This window comes from Cariama cristata, unplaced genomic scaffold (assembly GCF_000690535.1).
Source record: "Cariama cristata isolate BGI_N322 unplaced genomic scaffold, ASM69053v1 scaffold3208, whole genome shotgun sequence".
Taxonomy (NCBI): domain Eukaryota; kingdom Metazoa; phylum Chordata; class Aves; order Cariamiformes; family Cariamidae; genus Cariama; species Cariama cristata.
This window is the reverse complement of record NW_009630456.1, coordinates 23974-44304: the sequence shown is the minus strand read 5'-3', so window position 1 is coordinate 44304 and position 20331 is coordinate 23974. Positions and strand designations below refer to the sequence as shown.

General features: G+C 45.3%; 1 protein-coding gene across 1 annotated transcript in view; it reads left to right on the top strand.

Annotated features, from left to right (window-relative positions):
• The first annotated feature begins 1706 nt into the window (after positions 1-1706).
• Positions 1707-20331, top strand: part of LOC104165787 (coronin-2A-like) — a 19156-nt gene continuing 531 nt past the window's right edge. The window contains 11 exon segments of the mRNA XM_009705526.1: positions 1707-1907; positions 7136-7252; positions 11860-12009; positions 12563-12742; positions 13435-13551; positions 15260-15315; positions 15317-15359; positions 15706-15802; positions 17625-17737; positions 18848-18938; positions 19234-19505. Of these exon segments, the coding sequence (XP_009703828.1) occupies positions 1707-1907; positions 7136-7252; positions 11860-12009; positions 12563-12742; positions 13435-13551; positions 15260-15315; positions 15317-15359; positions 15706-15802; positions 17625-17737; positions 18848-18938; positions 19234-19505 (1437 nt within the window).

Below are 20331 nucleotides of genomic sequence, written 5' to 3'. Positions count from 1 at the left end.
TACTTTCCCAGGATTGCTGCTTTCTTTTGCAAATAACTCACATTTCTTTATTTTTGTTTGGGATAGGTAGCCCTCACTGTGTCAGATCCAGCATCACTGATAATAATAATGTTCACCAGATGCACATTAAATGGATTAATATGGGGCAAAACCAAGCCTACTACCAGTCTTTGCCCATACTCCCAGCTGGTTCTGTGGGGCTCTCTTTAACCCATAACCTTCTTGCATGATCTGTATTTCTTTTCCTTTGGGCAGCAGGATCTTCTCACCATCCCCACCATGTGCCTTTTACTGTCTAGATCTTGTGGAAAGAACAGGAGCTAATTGACTGAATTGCCTGTTCTGCCAAGACTGGTAGTTTCCTATTTTAAATCAGTACATCAGTTCCATTAAGCTTCACTGCTCTCTGTGGGGAGGGATTCTTGTGTTTAGCATGCTTTAAATATCTCATTTAAAGACCATTTAAAATGCTGTCTGTCAGATGACTGTGGTGCAGTTATAAACCAGACATGCAGAATGTCATGGTCAGTGGGAAAAAAAACCAACAGGTGACTTTAAGTATTCCTATGATCTGTCAAACCTCTTTTTTCCCTTCATGTGAGCAAAATTTAGACTTGTTTTTGGTCCTAAACCACCTGAGGGCTAAATGAAGCATGCATCCGGACTGGGCCCTTCACTTGCTGTCTTTCAGGCTTTTCTCACCCAATATGTTGTATGCTTCCTGAGCTCTGTACTGCTAGGATTCATCTCCTTAAACTTGCTGCCTTGTGGCCCTGCATCAGTGACAGTGGTACCAAAGGGTTAAACAGCTTAGTTAAATTAACAGAAAAACAGGCACATTCTTTAGCCTGGCATCCAGAAGTTGGGAAGCATTAAGAGAACAAAGAACAAACGATAAAAAAGGGACACTGTTCTCTAAGTTAGTAGGTAAGAATGCAAAAGGAGACCTTCAAGGTAAGGAGTTCCGGTTGTAAAAGGAGCCAAGCTGATCAAACATTACAACCCACAGACATCAGTAGTTAAATGGCTGAAAATAGGACAAAGGTAATTGTGGTAGTGGGAGATTGCCACCTCCAACTCAAATGGCCCCCCCAAAAGAGGGCAAAACCCCACTTGGGGAGCATACGCAGTTGATGAGAAGGTTTCATTAGCGCTATCTGAGGTTGCGTACGGATTTACATCAGAAGCGAGAAACTTGTAACCAATCCTGAGTGTGAATAACAATGAATATGTAGTGTACTATGAATATGCAATTATTATATTGTATATAATGTGTACCCTCATGTGGCTTGGAGTGCATGCTAGGCAGAGAGATCCTCCATGCACCCGGCGCTGAAATAAACCAATGTCGTCTTCCTAAACTATTATTTAGTTTCCAGACTTTTCTTGGTTACGATTTTCGGTAACAATAGTGAGTGCTGGTGCATGCACAGCGCAGTTGACTGGTGATGGAGAGAGCTGTCTTTTGTCCCCTGCACTCTCCTCTCTCCATCAGAGGAGTCTGCAACTGGTGGAGAGACACATTGTGCCAAAAGGATGAAGACCAGGAGGGAAAATCACAGCTGCCAATTTCTGGCTGAGGGTTGGTGCGAAAAGCCCAAACAGGGAGGGTGAGCCTGTGCTGGGGAGAAGGGAATGGGGGTCTGCAAGCCTGGCTGGGACAGGTGGTCCTTATGTCACAGGGCGTTGTGTTTCTCCCCAAGCAGATGTCGTGGCACCCACAGTACCGCAGCTCCAAGTTCCGCCATGTGTACGGCAAAGCAGCCAGCAAGGACAAGTGCTATGACTGCGTACCCATCACGCGAAACGTCCATGACAACCACTTCTGTGCTGTGAACCCCCACTTCATTGCTGTGGTGACCGAGTGCGTAGGTGGAGGGGCCTTCCTCGTCATTCCCATCCACCAGGTGAGCTCCACAGAGGCAAACTGGCTTTTGAGAGCATGTTGAGAGGCTGGAGGAGGGCCGGGCTTTCTAGGAAGCTAGATTGCACAGAGGATATTCAGTTAATGCTGTTGTCTGAATTGCAAAATGATGGAAGGGGGCTCAGTTGCCCTGGCAGGTGATTTCTGGGGTGTGTGTACTTTTATGTCTTACGTTGCTGCTTGCAGTTTTTTAATACCTTCCTTCGTTTCATACCTTGCTTGCCTTTCTTGTATAATCAGCAAGAACTGTGCTGTTCAGGTGTTTGTCTCCAAGGAGAAATTGTGAATAAAAAAGCAGTTAGTAGATACAGAGGGCAAAAACTGAAAGTTGCTTTAGTGGTATGGCTTCAGTGTGACCAAAGGAGAATAAGGTATGTTTTGCTCTACCTTCTCCTTTGTGAAAGAATAGACACACAGTTATCAGGCAATGAAGCTCTTAAGCTTCAAGGACTGATGCTGGAAAAACTTCCTTTTCAGAAATAAATCCCATGTTTATGGGTTTTGATGATTTAGAGATCTGACGAAAGGGAGAAGCTGACTGTCTGATGTTTATTGCTTCAGAAAAATTAGGCATGCACTAATGTGGATTAACTTCAATATGAGATTATGAGCTCTCTGGAATCAGGACAGAACAGATGAAAGGCAGAAGTTCAGCCTTTAATTAAAAGTTGATTGATGGTGTTATTGCAATGCCACTTTTTCAATATATATTTGCTAAGGATGAAAGTGAACTGGTTGTGCTTGAAGAAACTAGCATGGTTCCTGGCCCTTGTAGACTTTGTTTACTCAGCTCCTTCACCGCTTGTGCTGTTCAGAGACAGTCCTTCTAAAATTAACCACTGCCCTGTTTTTCCTGACTGAGTCACTTCTGCCCCCTCTACCATCATCTGTCGAGGCTGAAGAACTTGTCTTTATCACAGAGCTGCATTTGTAAGCAGGCAGCTGGTGACTGTGGGATGTGGGGTGGGACCCAGCTCTCAAAGTGTTGGCAAGACAAGCTGAAGATGTTTGAACTGCTTACTTTTAATTCTTCTGTCTTCTCATCTTTTCTCAGCTTGGCTAGTCTTTAGTAGTAATTCTACCATTCTTAACACCTGCTCAGATATTCAACCCAGATCTGAAATACTGCTTGCAGATGTCAAAGGCATGGTAGAAATAGGAGATACAGAAAAGGATAATTAAACTACTTCAATGAAAATATGAAATTGCTTTCATGTGAGGAAAGACTTTGTAGGTTAGGCCTCAATCAGTCTACAAAAAAAGACAAATGAGTGACATATATAAAACTGTGAACAGGGTGGAGGATAAGCATAAGGAACAATTATTCTTGATTTGTGTGGTGAAGGGGATCCTGGAGACCAGGGAGCAGAACGTTAGCAGCAGATGTGGACGCTTCTGCAGTTCATATGTGGAGCTCACTGCTCCAAATGCTGAAGAACCTGGAAGAATTAAAGGGTTCAAAACAGGACAGAGTTATGGAGAGGAGTTGGTTTATGAACTGTGTTTGTTCAGATGCAGGTCCCCTAGTCACCTGAGGGTTGACCTTTGGTGGTGGATCAGGGAAAGAATCTGTACATGTCACGCTTTGTACAGCTGTTCTCTGAATACCTGTTCCTGACCCACACTGGTCTGGGAGAGCAGCCTCAGCCACCCACAGAAAGGGGTTTCCTGAGTCTGGGGGCTGTGGTACCAGTTATTTTTTTTCATGATGCACTTCCAAACCAGTGCCAACAGGTGAAAAGTGGCAACTTTTGACTTGTGCTCCTGGAGGTGGTATTTGTGGCTGCCACCTCCTCCTGTGGTGGTGACTCATGGTAGACAGCATACTGGGCTCTTGGCTTGTGCCCCCAGCTGCCAGGACATCGAAGGCAGCCCAATCTGGAGACATGTGCCTGGGACAGTATTGCCTTCTTATGATGGACAGCTGATCCATAGTTACTTTTGATGGGATTCACAGGGAGCAGCCATATCCCAAGCATGCCACAGTGTGGAGGAAAAGCCCAAGAGCCAGGGTGTCACATTTTACCGAAGTGGGAGATGGTAACTGGGACAGGGATGGCTGCAGTTTCTGGGGAGGATGAACAAGCTGCTTGGGGAGCTGCTTTTGTCCCTCCAATACTTTTTTGACTTCTTTCTGTGTGTGCTACTGGAGGGGCTACCTGCCTCAGGATGTGCTTGAATGCAGTCTCAACACCGCTCTGTTTAACTGTGCCTCCTTGCTTGTTTGTTGTGCTCCTCTCCTGCTGGGTCACATACACCAAGCTCTCTCATCTGTCCTTGAATAAATACCAGTCTCGCCTTCTGCACCATTCTTCGTCTCCAAGAGCCTGGGGGTGAGGTAGGGTTGGGAGCAGCAGAGATTAAGGGCTCTTTGCCTTAGGTAATCTCCTTTTAGCAGGCCTTTGTGTTCAACCTGGAGAGTAATTAATTGAGTATCTGCCACCACTTGAAGAATGATCTTCTATTGCAGGATGCGTGAGTTAGGTCCTCGTGAAGATATGCCATTGAAACCATCTGGGTGGAATGGCAGCACGTCTCACCAGGGAGGGAAGTGTCAGGGGCTACCTTGTGCCCAGAACAGACTGAATGCCTTTGTAAGTCTTGCAAGTCCGAGGAGACATGGACTCAGGGACAGTAACTAGGAGATGAGCCACTTTCCCACAGCGCGGCCTGAGTGTGGATTGGTGTCTGATACAGATGTGTTGCAGAAGTGCATCCACTGTGTGCCAAGGAAGGATCTTGACTCAGAAGGCAATTTTGTGGCCTTCCTTTGAAAGACAAAGGTCTGCCTTTTTCCTTCTCTGATGACTAGATGTGATTGAGACTGCATCTGTCTTTTCCTTTGCAGCATAATGCAAAGGGATAGCAAACTGAGAACAAAGTCCTGAGAGAGAGAGATATTTGTGTCCAAGTCTTTGCAGTCTCCAGTCTTTCAATGTGTCAGCACCAGGTGTGAAAAGGAGGACATCTGTGGTTGGGTAGACCTCCTAGACACAAATTCCGCTCCCTTTTCTCTGGGGGCAAGGACTATGAAATGAAACCTGTAGTGACCCCTCAGACCTCACCTAACTGATACCATATGTGAATGCCATGCCGTGATGTGATGTCAAGGTGTGTTAGTGCCCTTTGGAGAACACCTGGGAGGTGAGGCTGACCCATCTCTCGGTAATCTGTCCTGTACAAATCTGCTGGGAGAGTTTTAACAACTATCCCACTAGAAGTGGTTTTCATAAAGAAACTAAAACCTTGGCTACTTTTCAAAAGTGCTGGGAGTTTAGAAAGTGAGTGTTTGAAAAATTACTCACTTTCAAGCTCTGCAAATAACTCTGGAAGTCAGGTACCTCTGCATGAATGACAACACATCTAGTTACTGAAATAGTTTTAGATCTATAGAATGAAGCTTTCCCCAGCACATGAAGAGCTTCACTTTCACATGCGGATGTGCATCTGAGACCAACAGCCCCATCTGTCATCTGTGTTGGCAGCCTGGGGGTTTGTGTGTTGTGGGTCCTGCTCTGTCCCAGGGCTGCAGGATTGCACTGGAGCAGGTGGGACTGATGACTGGAAGGGCAAGGGCTCCTTTTCCAGGGCCAGTTGAACCTGCTAGGGATGGGGTAGGAGAGACTTGCAGGATGGAGCATGCAGAGCAGGCTCAGGGCAGGCTGGGAGTCTCCCAAATGGAGTGGGGAGCAGAGAGGCAGCCAACTCTGGGAGGGGATGGAGTTCCCATAGGGATCAAGGGATGCCTGTGGAGCTGACTGCCCAGCCCATTGAGTTGCCAGCTTGAAACCAAGCCCTGAAGCCTACAAAAGGACACTGGGCGGTGGAACGCTGCTTATTAAAGGTCTTTTATGTCTCTTCTGCCTTAGCAAGTCACTTTGCATTGTCATTGTTACAAAAGGGAATTGTTTTAGACTGTAGTCTAAAAAAGCAGAGTCTTGTACATTTCAAAGCCCCTTGGGTTTTCAGTTTAAAGCAGGTTAGTCCCAGTCTATGTGACAGAACTTTCCAGTGAAGTCAGAATAGTTACACATGGTGTCCTATTCTGCATTCAAAACTGTACGAATTTTCAAGGCTGGGAAAATTACATCCTAATCACATCCAGGTTAGGGAGAGCACTGATTGTGCTCTGCTGTGCACTCTTAAGGACCACTTCTGGAGAGGTGCAGGGAGTGCACCAACAGAACTATCTGCTCTCCAGGAAAGCACGCATTTGCATTCATTTTGTTATATGATTCTTTCAGGTGGGATAGGAGTAAGCAGGTAAGCACCACCAGCTTGCCATCATGCCTCTCTCCTTAGGTGACTGATCTTTGCTCTTGGACAGATATCTGGGATGTAAGGTGGGTCCTGGAGCTCCCCGTACTTCTTCTGCTCCTGACAGGGGGAAGTAGGTGCTGCTCCAATGTTAATAAAATCCCCAAGACCCTTCCTAGTGCATAATAAATATACCGACTTGACTGTAGCAGACTTTGCCTGCCGTACAGGTTTATCCTGATGCAACATAGCCCCCATGTGGCACAAGGCCCTCGATAGTCCTTGGTGCACTTTGTACGGGATTTTTACCAGTGAAGATGCCATCCAAACATGGCATGTTTTTGGACAGTCTGGAATGCTGATTGAACCTGGTGAATGGCTGGATTTGAAAACCATCAGAGAGAAACACATAGCTTGTTGAAAGAAAAAGTGCATTTATAATTTCTGTCACAAGTATCTTTTTGCTTAAAAAATAAAATAAATGCTAGCTGATGAGGCTGAAAAATAAAAGCGAAAACATTTTTTTTCCCTGCTTATAAGAAATGTCTTCTGAAACAGACTCTTTTTTTTTTTTTTCCCCCCAAGATCTTTAAAAAAATGTGGAAGATTCAACTAATTTGTAAGTGTTTCTTTTCTTAAGTTTTATTCTGCTATCTGAACCAAATACTGTCTTCTAGCTTCAGCAGTCTTGATTACTGCATGTGCACAGGCTTCTTGATAGCAGTGTGTACTTAGGAAGGCCTGAGCATGTCTTTCCTTTCTTTTTGGTAATATCATCGAGACTTGCCTTGCAGGGACAACAAAAACCCATTCTCCACAGTTAGAAAGCACCCAGGGCATTTGGAGCATAACAAGCAGAAAGAGGTTTCTTGCCGTAGCTGGCTTGGATCTTCCTTGAAAATGACCTGTAATTCCATGTCTCACCTTACGTTTGATGATACTTGTTTTTTCCAGACAGGCAAGCTCGACCCACATTATCCGAAAATATGTGGGCACAAAGGGAATGTTCTGGACATCAAGTGGAACCCGTTCAATGATTTTGTAATAGCTTCATGTTCAGAAGACACCACAGTAAGTTTACCAGCTTGTACTCTGCATTATTACCTGGCTAACGTGCTTTTTGGGGAAAGAAATAAGAAAGAAACCAAAGGGCTCATGGATGAGATGTCAAAGCATATATACATGTACTTATAAAAAAAGTCAGGTAAGAGTAAGATTCCTTTCTTTCTCTTGAGGTCAGATCTGTGTGATCCCTTCCAGATGATACACCAAAATAAGTGTGAGGAGGAAAATCTATTTTGTGGGGGCTTGCATCCTTTTGGGTGTGTGTGCATGAGAAAAACAGAATATGAATTTAAAACGGAATGACTATTCAAATTTAATCACTATGAAACTCTTCTTTTACGTTAGAATAAAAGCTTCAACACAGCTTAATCTGGAACAGCTATTTCAGATTAATTCCCTGCAGGGCAAGTTTGAGCTTGTTCCTGCACTCAGTTACTCTGTAAAGTCCTACTGGATCAGTTATGGGGTAGCTGAGGAATCTGTGTCATATTATTCCGCAATAAGTGGTCGGTTGAAGTTAGTATAATTAAGATGGAGTCACATATTTTACTCCAGTGTAAGTGCAGACTAATTATTAGGAATCGAAAGATTCAATTAATGTTTTTAAGAGACAGTTTAGCCTGTATCTATCCACTGAAAGGTCGCTTTTCATGTCCTGTCAAAAGTGTGATGCTGACTTATGTAGTAGTGAGGACATCTGACTAAATACTGTGCTTTTTTCCAGAGATCCCACATGTGTTCTCTCCCACTGGGTATATTTACCCTCTGCTGCATAGCACCAGGGAGATTTCCTTTGTAATTTCCTTCAGCCGTGGCTTGATGCACGTCCTCTGCCGTTTCAGCTCCTCCAAAAATCACTCTTAAATTGGAAATCTAGGCTCCTTGAATTGTCCTTCCTGTTTAGTGACTTGATTTGGTTCTTTGGACATTCATGTGTTTTTTAAGGCTTCTTTCAATTTCTGGGCTGCCTGTGAGGGTTTTATTTTGTCTTCCAATGTGTATGCCAGGTTCTCATGCTGTCTCAGAAAGGACTTGTGGCAGGAAGGCACCACCACCTCTTTTGAGCCTCAGATGAGGAATAAGCACAAGCTTTGAAGCTTCCTGCTGCAGTTACAGAATCACAGAACCATTTGTGTTGAAAGGAAACTTTGGTGGTCTCTACCCCCATCTCCTGTGCAGGTCTGTGGTGGAGCTAAATCTTGAAAACCTCCAAGGATGGAGACTCCACCACCTCTCTGGGTAATCTGTTCCTGTCCTTCACCACTCCCATGGGGAAATTATTTTCTTTATATGCAGTCAGAACCTCCGTAGTGTAGTTAATGACCACTGTATCCCATCCTCCCACCCTGTACTTCAAGATAGAGCCTGGCTCTATTTTCCTAGTAGTCTCGTAAGTATTGAAGGCTTCTGTCAGTTTTCCCTGAAGCTATCTCTTCTCCAGGTTGAGCAATCTTCTCCCATCTCCCTCAGCTTCTCTTCACAGGGCAAGCGGTCCAGCCTTCTGAGCATTCTGGTGTTCTCCACTGGACTCACTTAAGTTTATCAGCATCTTTCTTGCACTGAGAGGTGCAAAACTGGATGCAGTATACCAGCTGTTGTTTAATGATGGCTGAGTAAAGGGGAAAATCACTTCCCTTGAGCTATTGGCTATCTTCCTGTTGTTCCAGACTGGGATATTGCTAGCTTTCATTCCCACCAGGGCTTGCTGCTGGGTCATATTTATTCTATTGTCCACCAAGACCCTTGGGTCTATGCATGAGGACTGCTCTCTGTCAGCTTTCTTTTCCTGTTTCCTACTGAAACTTGGCAGTGGATCATCTTCAGGCTAAAGAATGGAAACAATAAGCTAGTCTCAGCACCAGAAGTTGTTCTAAGAAGTCCTGTTGTTTCTGACTGTACTCTCTTTTTTGGTACTACCCTTCCATCATCATCTTGGCACCAGGAAGAGGTATCTTAGGGGTACCCTGCACAGTGACACAGTGTAGGGACATCTCTTCCCTCCCCACTGAGTAGTAAGGATAGCAGACTGTGTTTCTCAGTGTGACTGTCTTTCCTGGTATCTGGTGGATAGACCTGTGGAGTTCACTTAGTCCAAGCCCTGCTCAAAGCTGGCCAGTTAAATCAGGTTGCTCCAAGCCTTGTCTGGATGAGTTGGGAAGATCTCCAGGGCTACAGATCCTGTGACCTCACTGGGCCCTTCTTCCAGGGGTTGAGTACCCTTCTAGGGAAAATAGGGCTCCTCTGATCTCCAGGGAGAGCCCATATTGCCATTTGTGTCCATTGCTTTTGGTGCTTTCCTTGCACACCCTCAAAGAGCCTGACTCCATCTTCTCTGTGCTTTCCTGCAATGAAGTTAAAGGGCAGCCAGAGATTGAATTCTTTCCTTTCCAGCTGTCCTCAGATTTGCTGTGCTCCCATCCCCTCCTCATCTCCGTGGCTGCTGTTGGACTCACTCCATGAGGTCAACATCTGTCTTACTTGTCCTGGCCTGTAGTGGAGAGCTCAGATTGTACGTACTGTTGGGATATGTCCATGGTAACACTTTCTCTGTCCTGAGAGAAGTCTGAGGAAGTTTTTGGGGTCCCAGGGGTGTCCATCACTTCCACTGTGCTAGGCATTAGAGCCAAAACCTTCCTTGCAGTCTGTTGTTAAATGCCTGGTGCTTTCTGCCATTTCTGAGCATCAGGATAAGCCACTGTTCTGGCTTGTGTGCAACGATGCATCTGATTGCTCTTACAGGGCCGAGTCTCCCTGGAACTTCTGAGGAAGGCCAAAAGCTTCTGTGAAGATGGTGGAAATTTCCCATCACCCACATTCCTTGGTGGTTTCTTGGCAATTAACTAGCCTTTCTGGAGCTTGCCGTGGTGGTACTACAGCTATCTTTCGTGGAGTGTAGCTGAAGCATGTAGAGTGGTACTTTTGGGCACAGAAGGGGATGGTCTCTGTGAACACCCAGTGCCCTTTCCAGTTCCCACTACTGCTTCAGACAGGCTTGGGACCGAGGCCAATGCAAGTGGCCAGGGGCTGAGGGTTTGAACAGTATGGGGAGAGGCCTTATCCTCTTAGCTCTTCTGTTCCTTTTGACAAATCATGAAGGTCTTCTGCTCTGTGGTTGGAAGGGCAACTCTGTACCTTTTACTTTGCTTTGTCAGGTTTTCTTCAAGCTGCAACAGGGCAGATGGCTCAAGGATTGTTCCTACTTGGACTGGCAGGTCTGGATCCAAGACCTGCTTCTTCTGCACACTAAGCACTGGCCATTTCTGCCATTTAATGCATCCTGAGATTCCAGCCAGGTGATTTTCCCTGCTTTTACCGCCAACCATTTCATAGCCTGGAGAGCAAATGGTTCATTCTAGGTAGTTCTTCTCAGTATGAACACAACCCATTTTCCTGCTCTCTCAGCACCCTTCCTTTAGTGATAGCTGTTGAAGCTGTAGTGGGTCATGCTTTCTCTTATTGCTGTAGAAGTTCATCTGGAGGCTACTGGATCCCACGGTTCTTAGGTTTCTGATGGGCTTGATTCTTTACTGGGATAAACGCTGTTGAGAAAGGTGTTCGTGATCTTTTCCACAAGGTCCCAGAATTAGTGCCTGTTCTTCTTTGGCTTAGAAGGATATGATCCTCATAAGCCTAACAGTGGGAGACTCAGGCAAGTGTGGCTAATTTCTATTAACTATATCTGCTTCAAGGATCATTTCCCTTTTGCTTCAGGCTAAGTCCTAGAAAAATTATGACAAGCATAGTAATTTTCATTGAGCGAAAGGGTTAATAATCTGTTAGCATCCTAAATACTTGTGCTTCTAGGGTTAGTGTGAGAAAGACTCTTTCATTTTACCTGCATAAGTTCAGCCTCTATTGCAGGTTTCCTCTACTGTCTTCTTCCACCTCAAGAGGACAAAGGATTTTTTGTCTTCATGCAGCATCCTTCTAGAATGCAGGGCTGCAGGTAGACCTATTATCAGAAAGCACACCCAATGTTGAGTGATTTCAGTGTGGTGCTGCCCAGTCCCAGTCTCTCTGCTCAGGGCATCTGCCGTGTGGCCATCTGTGTGGACTTCTCTGTACTTTGGCAAATGACTGTGTCATTTGTAAAGCATTCAGCACTGGTGCAGTTTTCTATGGGAGAAACAGTACTATAGCTGTCATCTGATGAGGGGAGTTCTCAGTTCTTTTACCAGGTAGCATTGAATGGATGACTGCTTGGATCAATCACTGCTATAATATCTTCTGGGACTCTTTGCTGAAGTTTTTCAGATTTCCTTGTTCCTGCTTGAAGTTTGTTAGGAGGCAAGGTCTGCAAGATCTATGGTTTTCTTCTTCCCCTTGGGAGTAACTTCTTGTAATTGTGCTGACAGCTTGGCCAGGTATAAGTGTTGGAATGCCAAGTTAAAATAAACTGGTAGAACTGCTGGCTAAAGATAGAGGGTAAAGAGGATTCTTCAGGCCCACAGAAAAGTAAAGATACTAGTTTAAAGGACTGGCATTCAATAAAACCAGGAGCATTCCTATTCACTACCAAGGGAATAATAATACCAAGGAAATCATTTATCGGTAAGTTTCCAAATTAGTTCCTTACTCAGGAATCTCACAAAGACCTATCCTGTGCCGTTCAGGTTAAAATATGGAACATCCCCAAGCAATTGCTAACAACAAACATCACCAGTCCGATGAAGGAACTTCTTGGGCATGTCCGAAGAGTGGGTCTCATTGAATGGCATCCCACTGCTAATAACATCCTCTTCAGCTCTGGCTATGACTACAAGGTGAGTCTGTACTCTGTGGAACTCTCCTCCTGGGACACCATATTTGATGGGATGTTTTGAAATTTGTTTTAATTTCAAGCTGTGAGGTAGTACTAAAGAGTTCAGAAGCCTTCTTCAGGGGGAAATTCCATGGTGACCCCAAAGGTAAAAGGACATTGCTACAAGGTCAAAAGGACTTGCTAATTTTCCAGTTTTCTGGTAAACTCTGCTTGTAGTCTGCTCTTCTCCTTTACTGGATTGGATACAATATGCAATGCTATGCACTTTTGTTTGGCCTCATTCTTGCGCTAATGAAAATACTTGCACTGATGCTGGCCATTTTTATGTATAAAATGTGGCTGCAAAGGAAATTAGAATATTGGACATTCTGAGCAGATACTGTTTCCCTGATATATTCCTGAAAGTACCAGGAATTATTTTAAATGTTGGCAAGCACCCACTTAGGATGGTAAGACCTATATATGTAGAGAAGAGAGGAAGAAGTGAATAGAGTACACAAAGTTCCCAGTTGGTCAGGCAGCATAGGGCTGATTTTTTTGTTCTTTTGCTCCAGATAATGATCTGGAATCTTGACACCAAGGAGTCTGTCATCTCAAACCCAGTGAAGATCCTCGACGCTCACAAAGATGTAGTTGTCTCCATGTCATTCAATACAGATGGCAGTCTCCTTGCCACAGCCTGCAGAGACAGAAAGATACGTCTGATAGATCCTCGTGCAGGAACAGTCCTACAAGTAGGTTGTGTTCAGAGGTTTGTGGTCCAGCTGATCTCATCCCTTGGAGTGTTTCCTTTTCTGGGTAGATTCATTACCATTAAAGAAGACACATCTGTGCCCTGCATTGCCCAATGCACCAGATGGTGCTATTGCCTTCTACTTTTCATGAAACACTTGCTGTCATCGTTGAAAACAGGGTTTCTGCATCTTGCTACCATGCTCTTTGCTCCCTGAAACCCTTCCTGAAGTGGGCTGTTTTCATAGCTCCCTCCTGCAGCTCTCTGTGGGACACCTTGGCAGGGCTTGTAGAGATCAGATGGACAGGTGGATGCCAAGTGTACATTTGTCCCACTGCCAGGGTTGTTCTTGTTGCCTGTACTTTGTATCTGTTGACAAGGTGAAGCTGACTGCGTTTCGTAGGTATTTGCACAGATTTGCATACACAGAAAATCCTCCCTACAACTAATAGGGATTGCTCTCTTGCAAACATGTGAATTAATAGTTTGAGAGATTGGTTGGGCTTTTGGGAATGGTCCTGAAGGGCTTAGGCCACCTTTCTCAGATCCCCATGAAATCCTGCTCACTACAGTTCAGCCAGGCTGAGCATATCTTTCAAAATGTGACTGAATCAGAGGTCTCATGTAATGTGAAATGTAGCTATGTAACAGATGCTGTCTCTTACTCATGCAGTGTCCTTTTTCTTCCTATAGGAAGACAGCTACAAGTCTCACAGAGTCAATAAAGTCTTGTTCCTTGGAAATGTGAAAAAGCTGTTCTCTACTGGAACATCTCAGTGGAATAATAGGCAAATTGCATTATGGGATCAAGTGAGTTGGACCAGTAATCTTAACCATACTAGCTTCAGTTTTTTCTCTTTTACTGTCACTTTTCCACCTGCCAAATACCAAAGAATTGGTTTATAACAGCAATTCAGAAGTGATCTGTCAAATTCTTAATGGGTAATAGGTCTTACTGCTATGAGACTGTTAACTGAGTATGAGTTTCTGAAGAAGCTCTCCAAGCTTTCAGCATAGAAATCAACCAGAACAAAGAGAATGCTGTGCCCACTACAGGAGGATATCATTCAAAGGACCTTTGGGTGGTCACTGTAGCTCTGACCTAAAAGCAACTTTTACTAGTCTCACTGGCAAATTGTTACTGGTGCTGGAAAGAGAAATGAGCTACTCAGGTGAAGCCCTCAATGGAGAAAAAGATATGGAGTGTTTTTGATTTCTGATGATTCCTGACAGTAGAGTATTGAGGTAGCACTTCTTGATCACTTCCAGGACATAATCTCCTATCATGATGACTGCTAGCATTACGAATCCTCTACCCTTCTCATATGCAGAGAGATGCTTTTCCTTTCTCAGCATCTCACTTTGTCCCTCCTAGCCAACCATTTTGCAGCGTAATCTTTTCCCTCTTTGTTGTGCTGTCACCCTTTGTACCAGGCAAAGCTGGTAGAACAGGTCTATGATTTGCCATTTGCCTGTGTTTGGACATGGCTTCTTTGCATATGTGAGAGGCAAAGCACTGTGCTGCTGTCTGAAAGCTTTCCACAAAGCTGAGCAGTGCCCTGACATGCCATGGGTCTCACGTCAAGGTTTCACTACCTTCAGAGCTGCTGGAGGATCTGACCACACTTAGTTTGAGAACACAGTGGGAAGGCCTGTGAGGCCAGGCATGTGCAGCTTTCTTAGGGACAAGCATTGGCACTGGACTTGCCCAGCAGCCATCTTTCTGAGGTCCATGTCCACCCATGTCATCATCGCATCTAAATAGAAGCTCTGGCTTTCTGGAGCCTGCAGCTGGGCAGTTCTGCAGGGCAAAGTATGTATTAATCCTGTGCTAAATATATATTTGTGTGACAATAGCCACAATGGCAGCCGTGGGATACCATACTCTGCTCCATTGGTCCTCCTGACATTGCTCCCTTCATCAGTGCAAGGATAGTTTTGTGTAACATATGCCAACCTTGTGTATGGAGTGGTGTGCTACATCCTCCTATGTGGCTTACCTGCAAAATGCTGATGGAAGCTTTTGCCCTTGCAATGGGCGTCTTCCTACCATGCAGTGTGAAGACTCTTCGGCTGAGGTAGACTGTTCTTGTGGTGGGTGGTGCACTATTGTAGAGGTATTGCCTTGACTAGAGGTAGTGAAGGAACATGAGTAATTCAGTGTGCAACGCAGACATGCCCCAAAGGCACCTCTATCTCCCCGAGTCTGGTGGCCCACATATAGGCAGGTATCTAACCCTGAAATGTCATTAGGTGCCTGAAATGTTCTTGTGGTAGGAACTGATGTCCTGAGGTGCCGCACTCAGTCAAGAGCCCGGGACAGAGCACCCAATTCCCATCCATAGAGCTCTGAAGAATTCTGTGCATGGCTCGCAGGTCAGGGCAGCTGGCCATGGCCTAGGATCATTATAGAGCTGCACTTACATGCCGCTGCCATGTGGGGTTCAGGTAAGGTGTCTCTGACTTGAGGTGACTGACAGGTGATTGCAGTTGTCTGTTTTTCCTGTGTCCTGCCCAGAATGACCTTTCTGTGCCTTTACTGGAGGAGGATCTGGATGGCTCCTCGGGACTCTTTTTTTTATGATTCAGACACGCATATGCTTTACGTGGTGGGAAAGGTAAGGGCTTTCCACATTGGCAAATGCTGGCCTGTCTGATCCATCTCCTGGCTGGTGTTCTGTCAGGCTGAAGTCAAAGGTGCTCCTGAAGCACATTAACCTAAGAATATGGGCTGATGGGATGGGGCCTGAGGGTACTGCAGCATTAGGCCACATTTGCCACTGCAGACATACCATGTTTACTGTGGGGAGGTACACTACAGAGCCCTAACTTTCTCACATAGGAATTTCAGGGTAAATATCTGGCTTGTTCTTGGCACTGCGTGGCTTCTGGGGCCAAGCATTCTTCTCCGACTCTCATACTGAATAGCACAGCCTGGCTTACGTTCATTTTCTTTGCCTTTAGGGTGATGGAAATATACGGTACTATGAGATAAGCCCTGAGAAACCATACCTGAACTACCTGATGGAATACCAGTCTCATTTACCACAGAAGGGAATAGGTGAGTGGCAGTGTACGTCTAAAGTTACAGGAGGATGGTGGCTTCTTTGTTTTAGAGGCTGTTGGAGTCCAGACCTATCCAAAATGTCATTTAGAACAGAGAGACGGTCAGATTCCTGTCTCCATCCAGGTTTACAGGTGCATAACAGTCAGCTTGGCCCAGCTCACCTATATATCTCAGGTGGTATTACAGGGTCACAACTTGGAGGTGCCTGTTCTGACTAGCAGCACGTGGACCGGGCAGCTTCACCAATCACTACTGCATACCCTCTCACATACCTAGTCAAGGTGGGAGGGAGGATAGTCTGGATTTAAAGGTGGAGGATGCTCCTTGCCCTTTGTGAATCTGCTCCAAGATTTTTGGCATTGAACTCTGTTGACATCGTTCCCACTCTGGGATTTCTCTGGTAATGGGTGCTCCACATCTTAATACCTTCACTCTTATCACTTGCCTACCTTCTCCTGTACTGACATTCCCATTTAGAGATAGATCTGCTGTGTTTAGGTCACCTGTCCTCTATTGGAGACCCTTGCTTATTAAGTTGTCTGCGTACTACCCACTGTTTAACTCATTCAAGCTACAGATTTTGGCTTTCAACCCTCAGACCCTATTGGTAGCCCTTTCTTGAACCTTCTCCAGTCTACCCTGTAAGCCATATTCCTCTATAGATCGATGTGTTTTAAGGACTATTTGCCTCCCCTCCACACTACCTATGGACACTCCCATTCTCCCAGGGCATTAGTACAGATATTTAGCAGCACTGGATTTTGTGCCTGCAGGTCTCCTTCAAAAAACTGTTATTGGAAAGGAGTAAATTAAAATTTAACAGGAAGATCTCTCTGTTATTCAGCTTTTATAATCCTTCCAATGTACAGCATCCTGATTTTATGTTGTCATAGTTTCTTTAAAAATCATTCCATGAAAAGGAAGTGTACAAGTGTTTTTAAAAGGCCTGAGTGAATCAAATCTACTTCCCTAACAGGATCTGTTCTGCTTGTCAAACATACTGCTAAGGTTATTGCACAAAAGCTTCTTTCCCAATATTACCAGAACAAAATACAATGTAGAGAACTGAGTATAGATTCGCATTTAGCTGAATGTATAACATAAGGAGCAGCAGTCTTTCACATAGAACCTACTGTTTAATGAAGTGACTTGGTATTAGTAGAAAATAAAGCTTCAGTTGGACACCATGAAGCAAGGTATACAAGGAGAGGCAATCTCTTTTGTTAAGGAAATTAACGTGGTTGTAGGCTTTGGACTGTACAAGCTCATGGGAGAGAAATCCACTGAGGTTACCAGGTACTTAGAGACTTCGTGTGGCTTAGCTAGTACCTGAAATACAAATGATGCTGTCTGACAGAGCAGATGTTCACATCCTTCTCATACTCTATTCTGCTTTGGGACAGTTTTGGGGGGAGGATATTGGGCTGGAGAGGCTTTCAGCCTCACCCATATAGCTATTCTGGTGTTGTTTAAGTGTCCTGAAATCCCTTCCTGGTGATCCTGATAGTCAAATCCTGCAGCATTACCTGGCAGTTCTGCCCCATCCTCTGTTTGCGGCTCATGAGAATAAATACGGAACAGGAGGCTTAGCATGAAAACCACAGACGCTGTGTGTAACTCTGTCATTGACAGAAAAAAATTATTTAATCTTGTCTGTTGTGCCACTAAGCCAGTTTTGGGTGCAGATTTCAAACCATGCTTTTGTGGAGCTGATACTGTGACTCCTTTTGTTGTTTGGTGACCCTTTTTCCGTGTTGGATGACATTAACTTTCCTAGGGAGATTTATACCCCATTTGTTTCATGCTGTCCCACCAGGAATTATGCCAAAGAGAGGCCTTGAAGTGTCAGCTTGTGAGATTTTCCGTTTCTACAAACTGATCCCATCTAAAAGCCTGATTGAGCCCATCTCCATGATTGTGCCTCGACGGGTAAGTTAACCTCAGGTCATGTTCATGTCTGGGACAAGTATCAGTGAAAAACAGGGCAGTGCCTCCTCTCTGTGACTCGAGGGCAGGAGAATGGGTAGAAAAAGGGATTTTCTTTATCCTGATCTGAGGGACAAAGCTGTCAGTTTGTGGGGCAGCCCTGCCAAGAAACTCTGACTGGGTAACTCAAGAGTTAGTCTCTGTGTAATGGTTAACTTTCTAAGACATACTCACCGCTCTGCTCTGCTTGTGTGAAACAAGGGGTCTCTCTGATTGTCAAGTCAACTGGCTGGCTGTAAACTTCCTCAGTTGGTAGCATCTGTTTGACATAATGACAAAAGAGAGAAGGGTTGAGGATAACGTTAGGTGACATGAAAATCTCCTCATGGAAGGAAGAAGAATGACCCTAGGAAAAAGGGAGTGATGAGTTCCCAGGTCTCTACCCAGTGAGTGCAGTTGTGTTACAGACAGCTGTTCTGCAGTGTGTAAGACATGACTCATTGCACCGAGAGTGGTGCAGAACTAAGTCTTAGAGCTGGTCTGGATGGAGAATGACCCAGGTCATGAATCTAGAGCTAGCCAAGGTAGCTCCTATGTGTCTGTGTGAGCAAAGGTACATTGGAAATGTCAACACTGTGCCTTGTACTTCCAGAAACATTGGAATGTAGGAGTGTCTTGAATTCAGAGAACCAGCAGAGCTAATGCTCATTGCAACTCCCAGTCACATATGTTTCTCCAATGTTATGTCCTTAGCCAATTTCTGTCAGCTGACGATCAGCTGATGGTTTGTGACTCGTGTCCATCCTTTGTATCCACTTCTTCATCCTCAGGAGCACTGAGTTCATAAGAGTTGGGTTAGCCTGTGTCACCAACCTCCCCCAGTCTGTTGTCTGGCAGGAATTAAACTAGGCCTTCAGATGCAATTCTTCTGAGTTGGGGGGAGGAGGAGAGAGGGTCAGGGCAGGGAAGAGATTTTATGTCCATGCTGGTGAGTGCTCATGACAGTCCCTATGCTGAGGTGGAACAAACTTCTTTCTCCACCACAATCCAGTATGGTCCCTCTAAGCCAAAACCTCACTGACGTAGTGACTCTGGACTTTTGTTTGCTTGCAGTCAGAGTCATATCAGGAAGACATCTACCCATTGACCTCAGGAGGCCAGCCAGCACTGACAGCACAAGAGTGGCTGAACGGAGTTAACAAAGGTCAGCATATGGAGAGCTCTCCGGCCTTTCAGCACTCCAGGGCTTGGTCAAGACGCCTCTGGCTCTCTGGCCTGTTAGCTGCCAGAGAAAGAGGAAGGGAGGAAAAGGCGAGACATAACAAATATCTCTGCAAACTAAAATAATTTGTTGGCTAAAGTGTTCACCACTGTGAACTCTGGAAGCTGCTCTAATCAAACCTCCATGTTTATCCCTGAGGTTGTTTGAATTAGTTGTTTACAGCTGATTTCTGAGTGTGATTTGTGAATGCTAACCTGTCACCTGCCTCCCTCCCTAGGGCCTCTCTTGGTGTCCTTGAGACCAGGCTCTGGAGCTGTGAATTCCTTACCACAACTTCCTGAGCCAAAACCACTCATGAAAACTACTGACCTGAGCCAGCACCAGGGTCAGGGAGAAAGGGTGCCACTGAAGGACATGCAGAAGCCAAGTGAGATCGAAGACGGCAGGAAACAGCAGGAAGTGGAGGAAAAATTGCCAAAAAAGGAGCAAATGTGCCTTTCCAATGGCTTTGACGTATATGAAAGTCCACCACCAAAAACTGAAAATGAGGTGTGAATGTCTGGGTTGAAGGGCTGGGGCTGTGGGAGGAAGCCCAGAGTCAACTGACAAAAGGATGTCATTCACAAGATGACAGAATCTGGGGAGGGTTTATTTTGCAGACCTGGACCAGTGTGAGCTCTTAGTTTTTTGTGGAGGCAGAAGCTCCTCATGCCCTGGCTGCCACACAGGAAGCAGAAATGTGGCCTAGCAGCACCCCAGCTGAGTGGGTCTGGAGAGGAGGGAGCAATCAGTATTCCCACTTCTTAGGCATTCTTGTGGCACAGGCCTGCCTGGTGGCTGGTTGGGGACAAGGAGGTCCTTGTGACCTCCAGGTTGTGGAGAAGACAAGGAGGTTTATGCAATGTAACCCTTCTATGAGAGCTGCACTCAGAGAGCCTGGTGAGGCAGCAGGGATGCCTGTGGAAGAAGTGAGTGTACTCTGCTCCCTTCGCCCATGGCACATGCATATATAGTAACCAAAGCTTGTACAGTGGTATAACTCTGTGGTGATTTGCAAGCCCCCTGTCATTGACAGCTCAAGGACATTTTCAAGTACATGCAGCTTGTTTCCTTTCAGGACCCCTGGAAGGATTCCTTCCCATAGCTGTGCTCAGGTTCCCTTTCCAGCTCTGCAAGATTTTAACATCTGCAGCTTGATGGGGCAGGAATTTCCACAGCTGAATTTCCCTGTGGTGTGAAAAAGGATTTTCTCTGTATGTTTCTGAGCTGGCACCCTAGGGTTACAGAAGTTCTTGCAGAGCTGGGTGCACTGCTGTGTGCACAGTGAAAGGCCATGCTAGTCCCAACTGGAGAGGACAGAGCATGATCAGCAGGA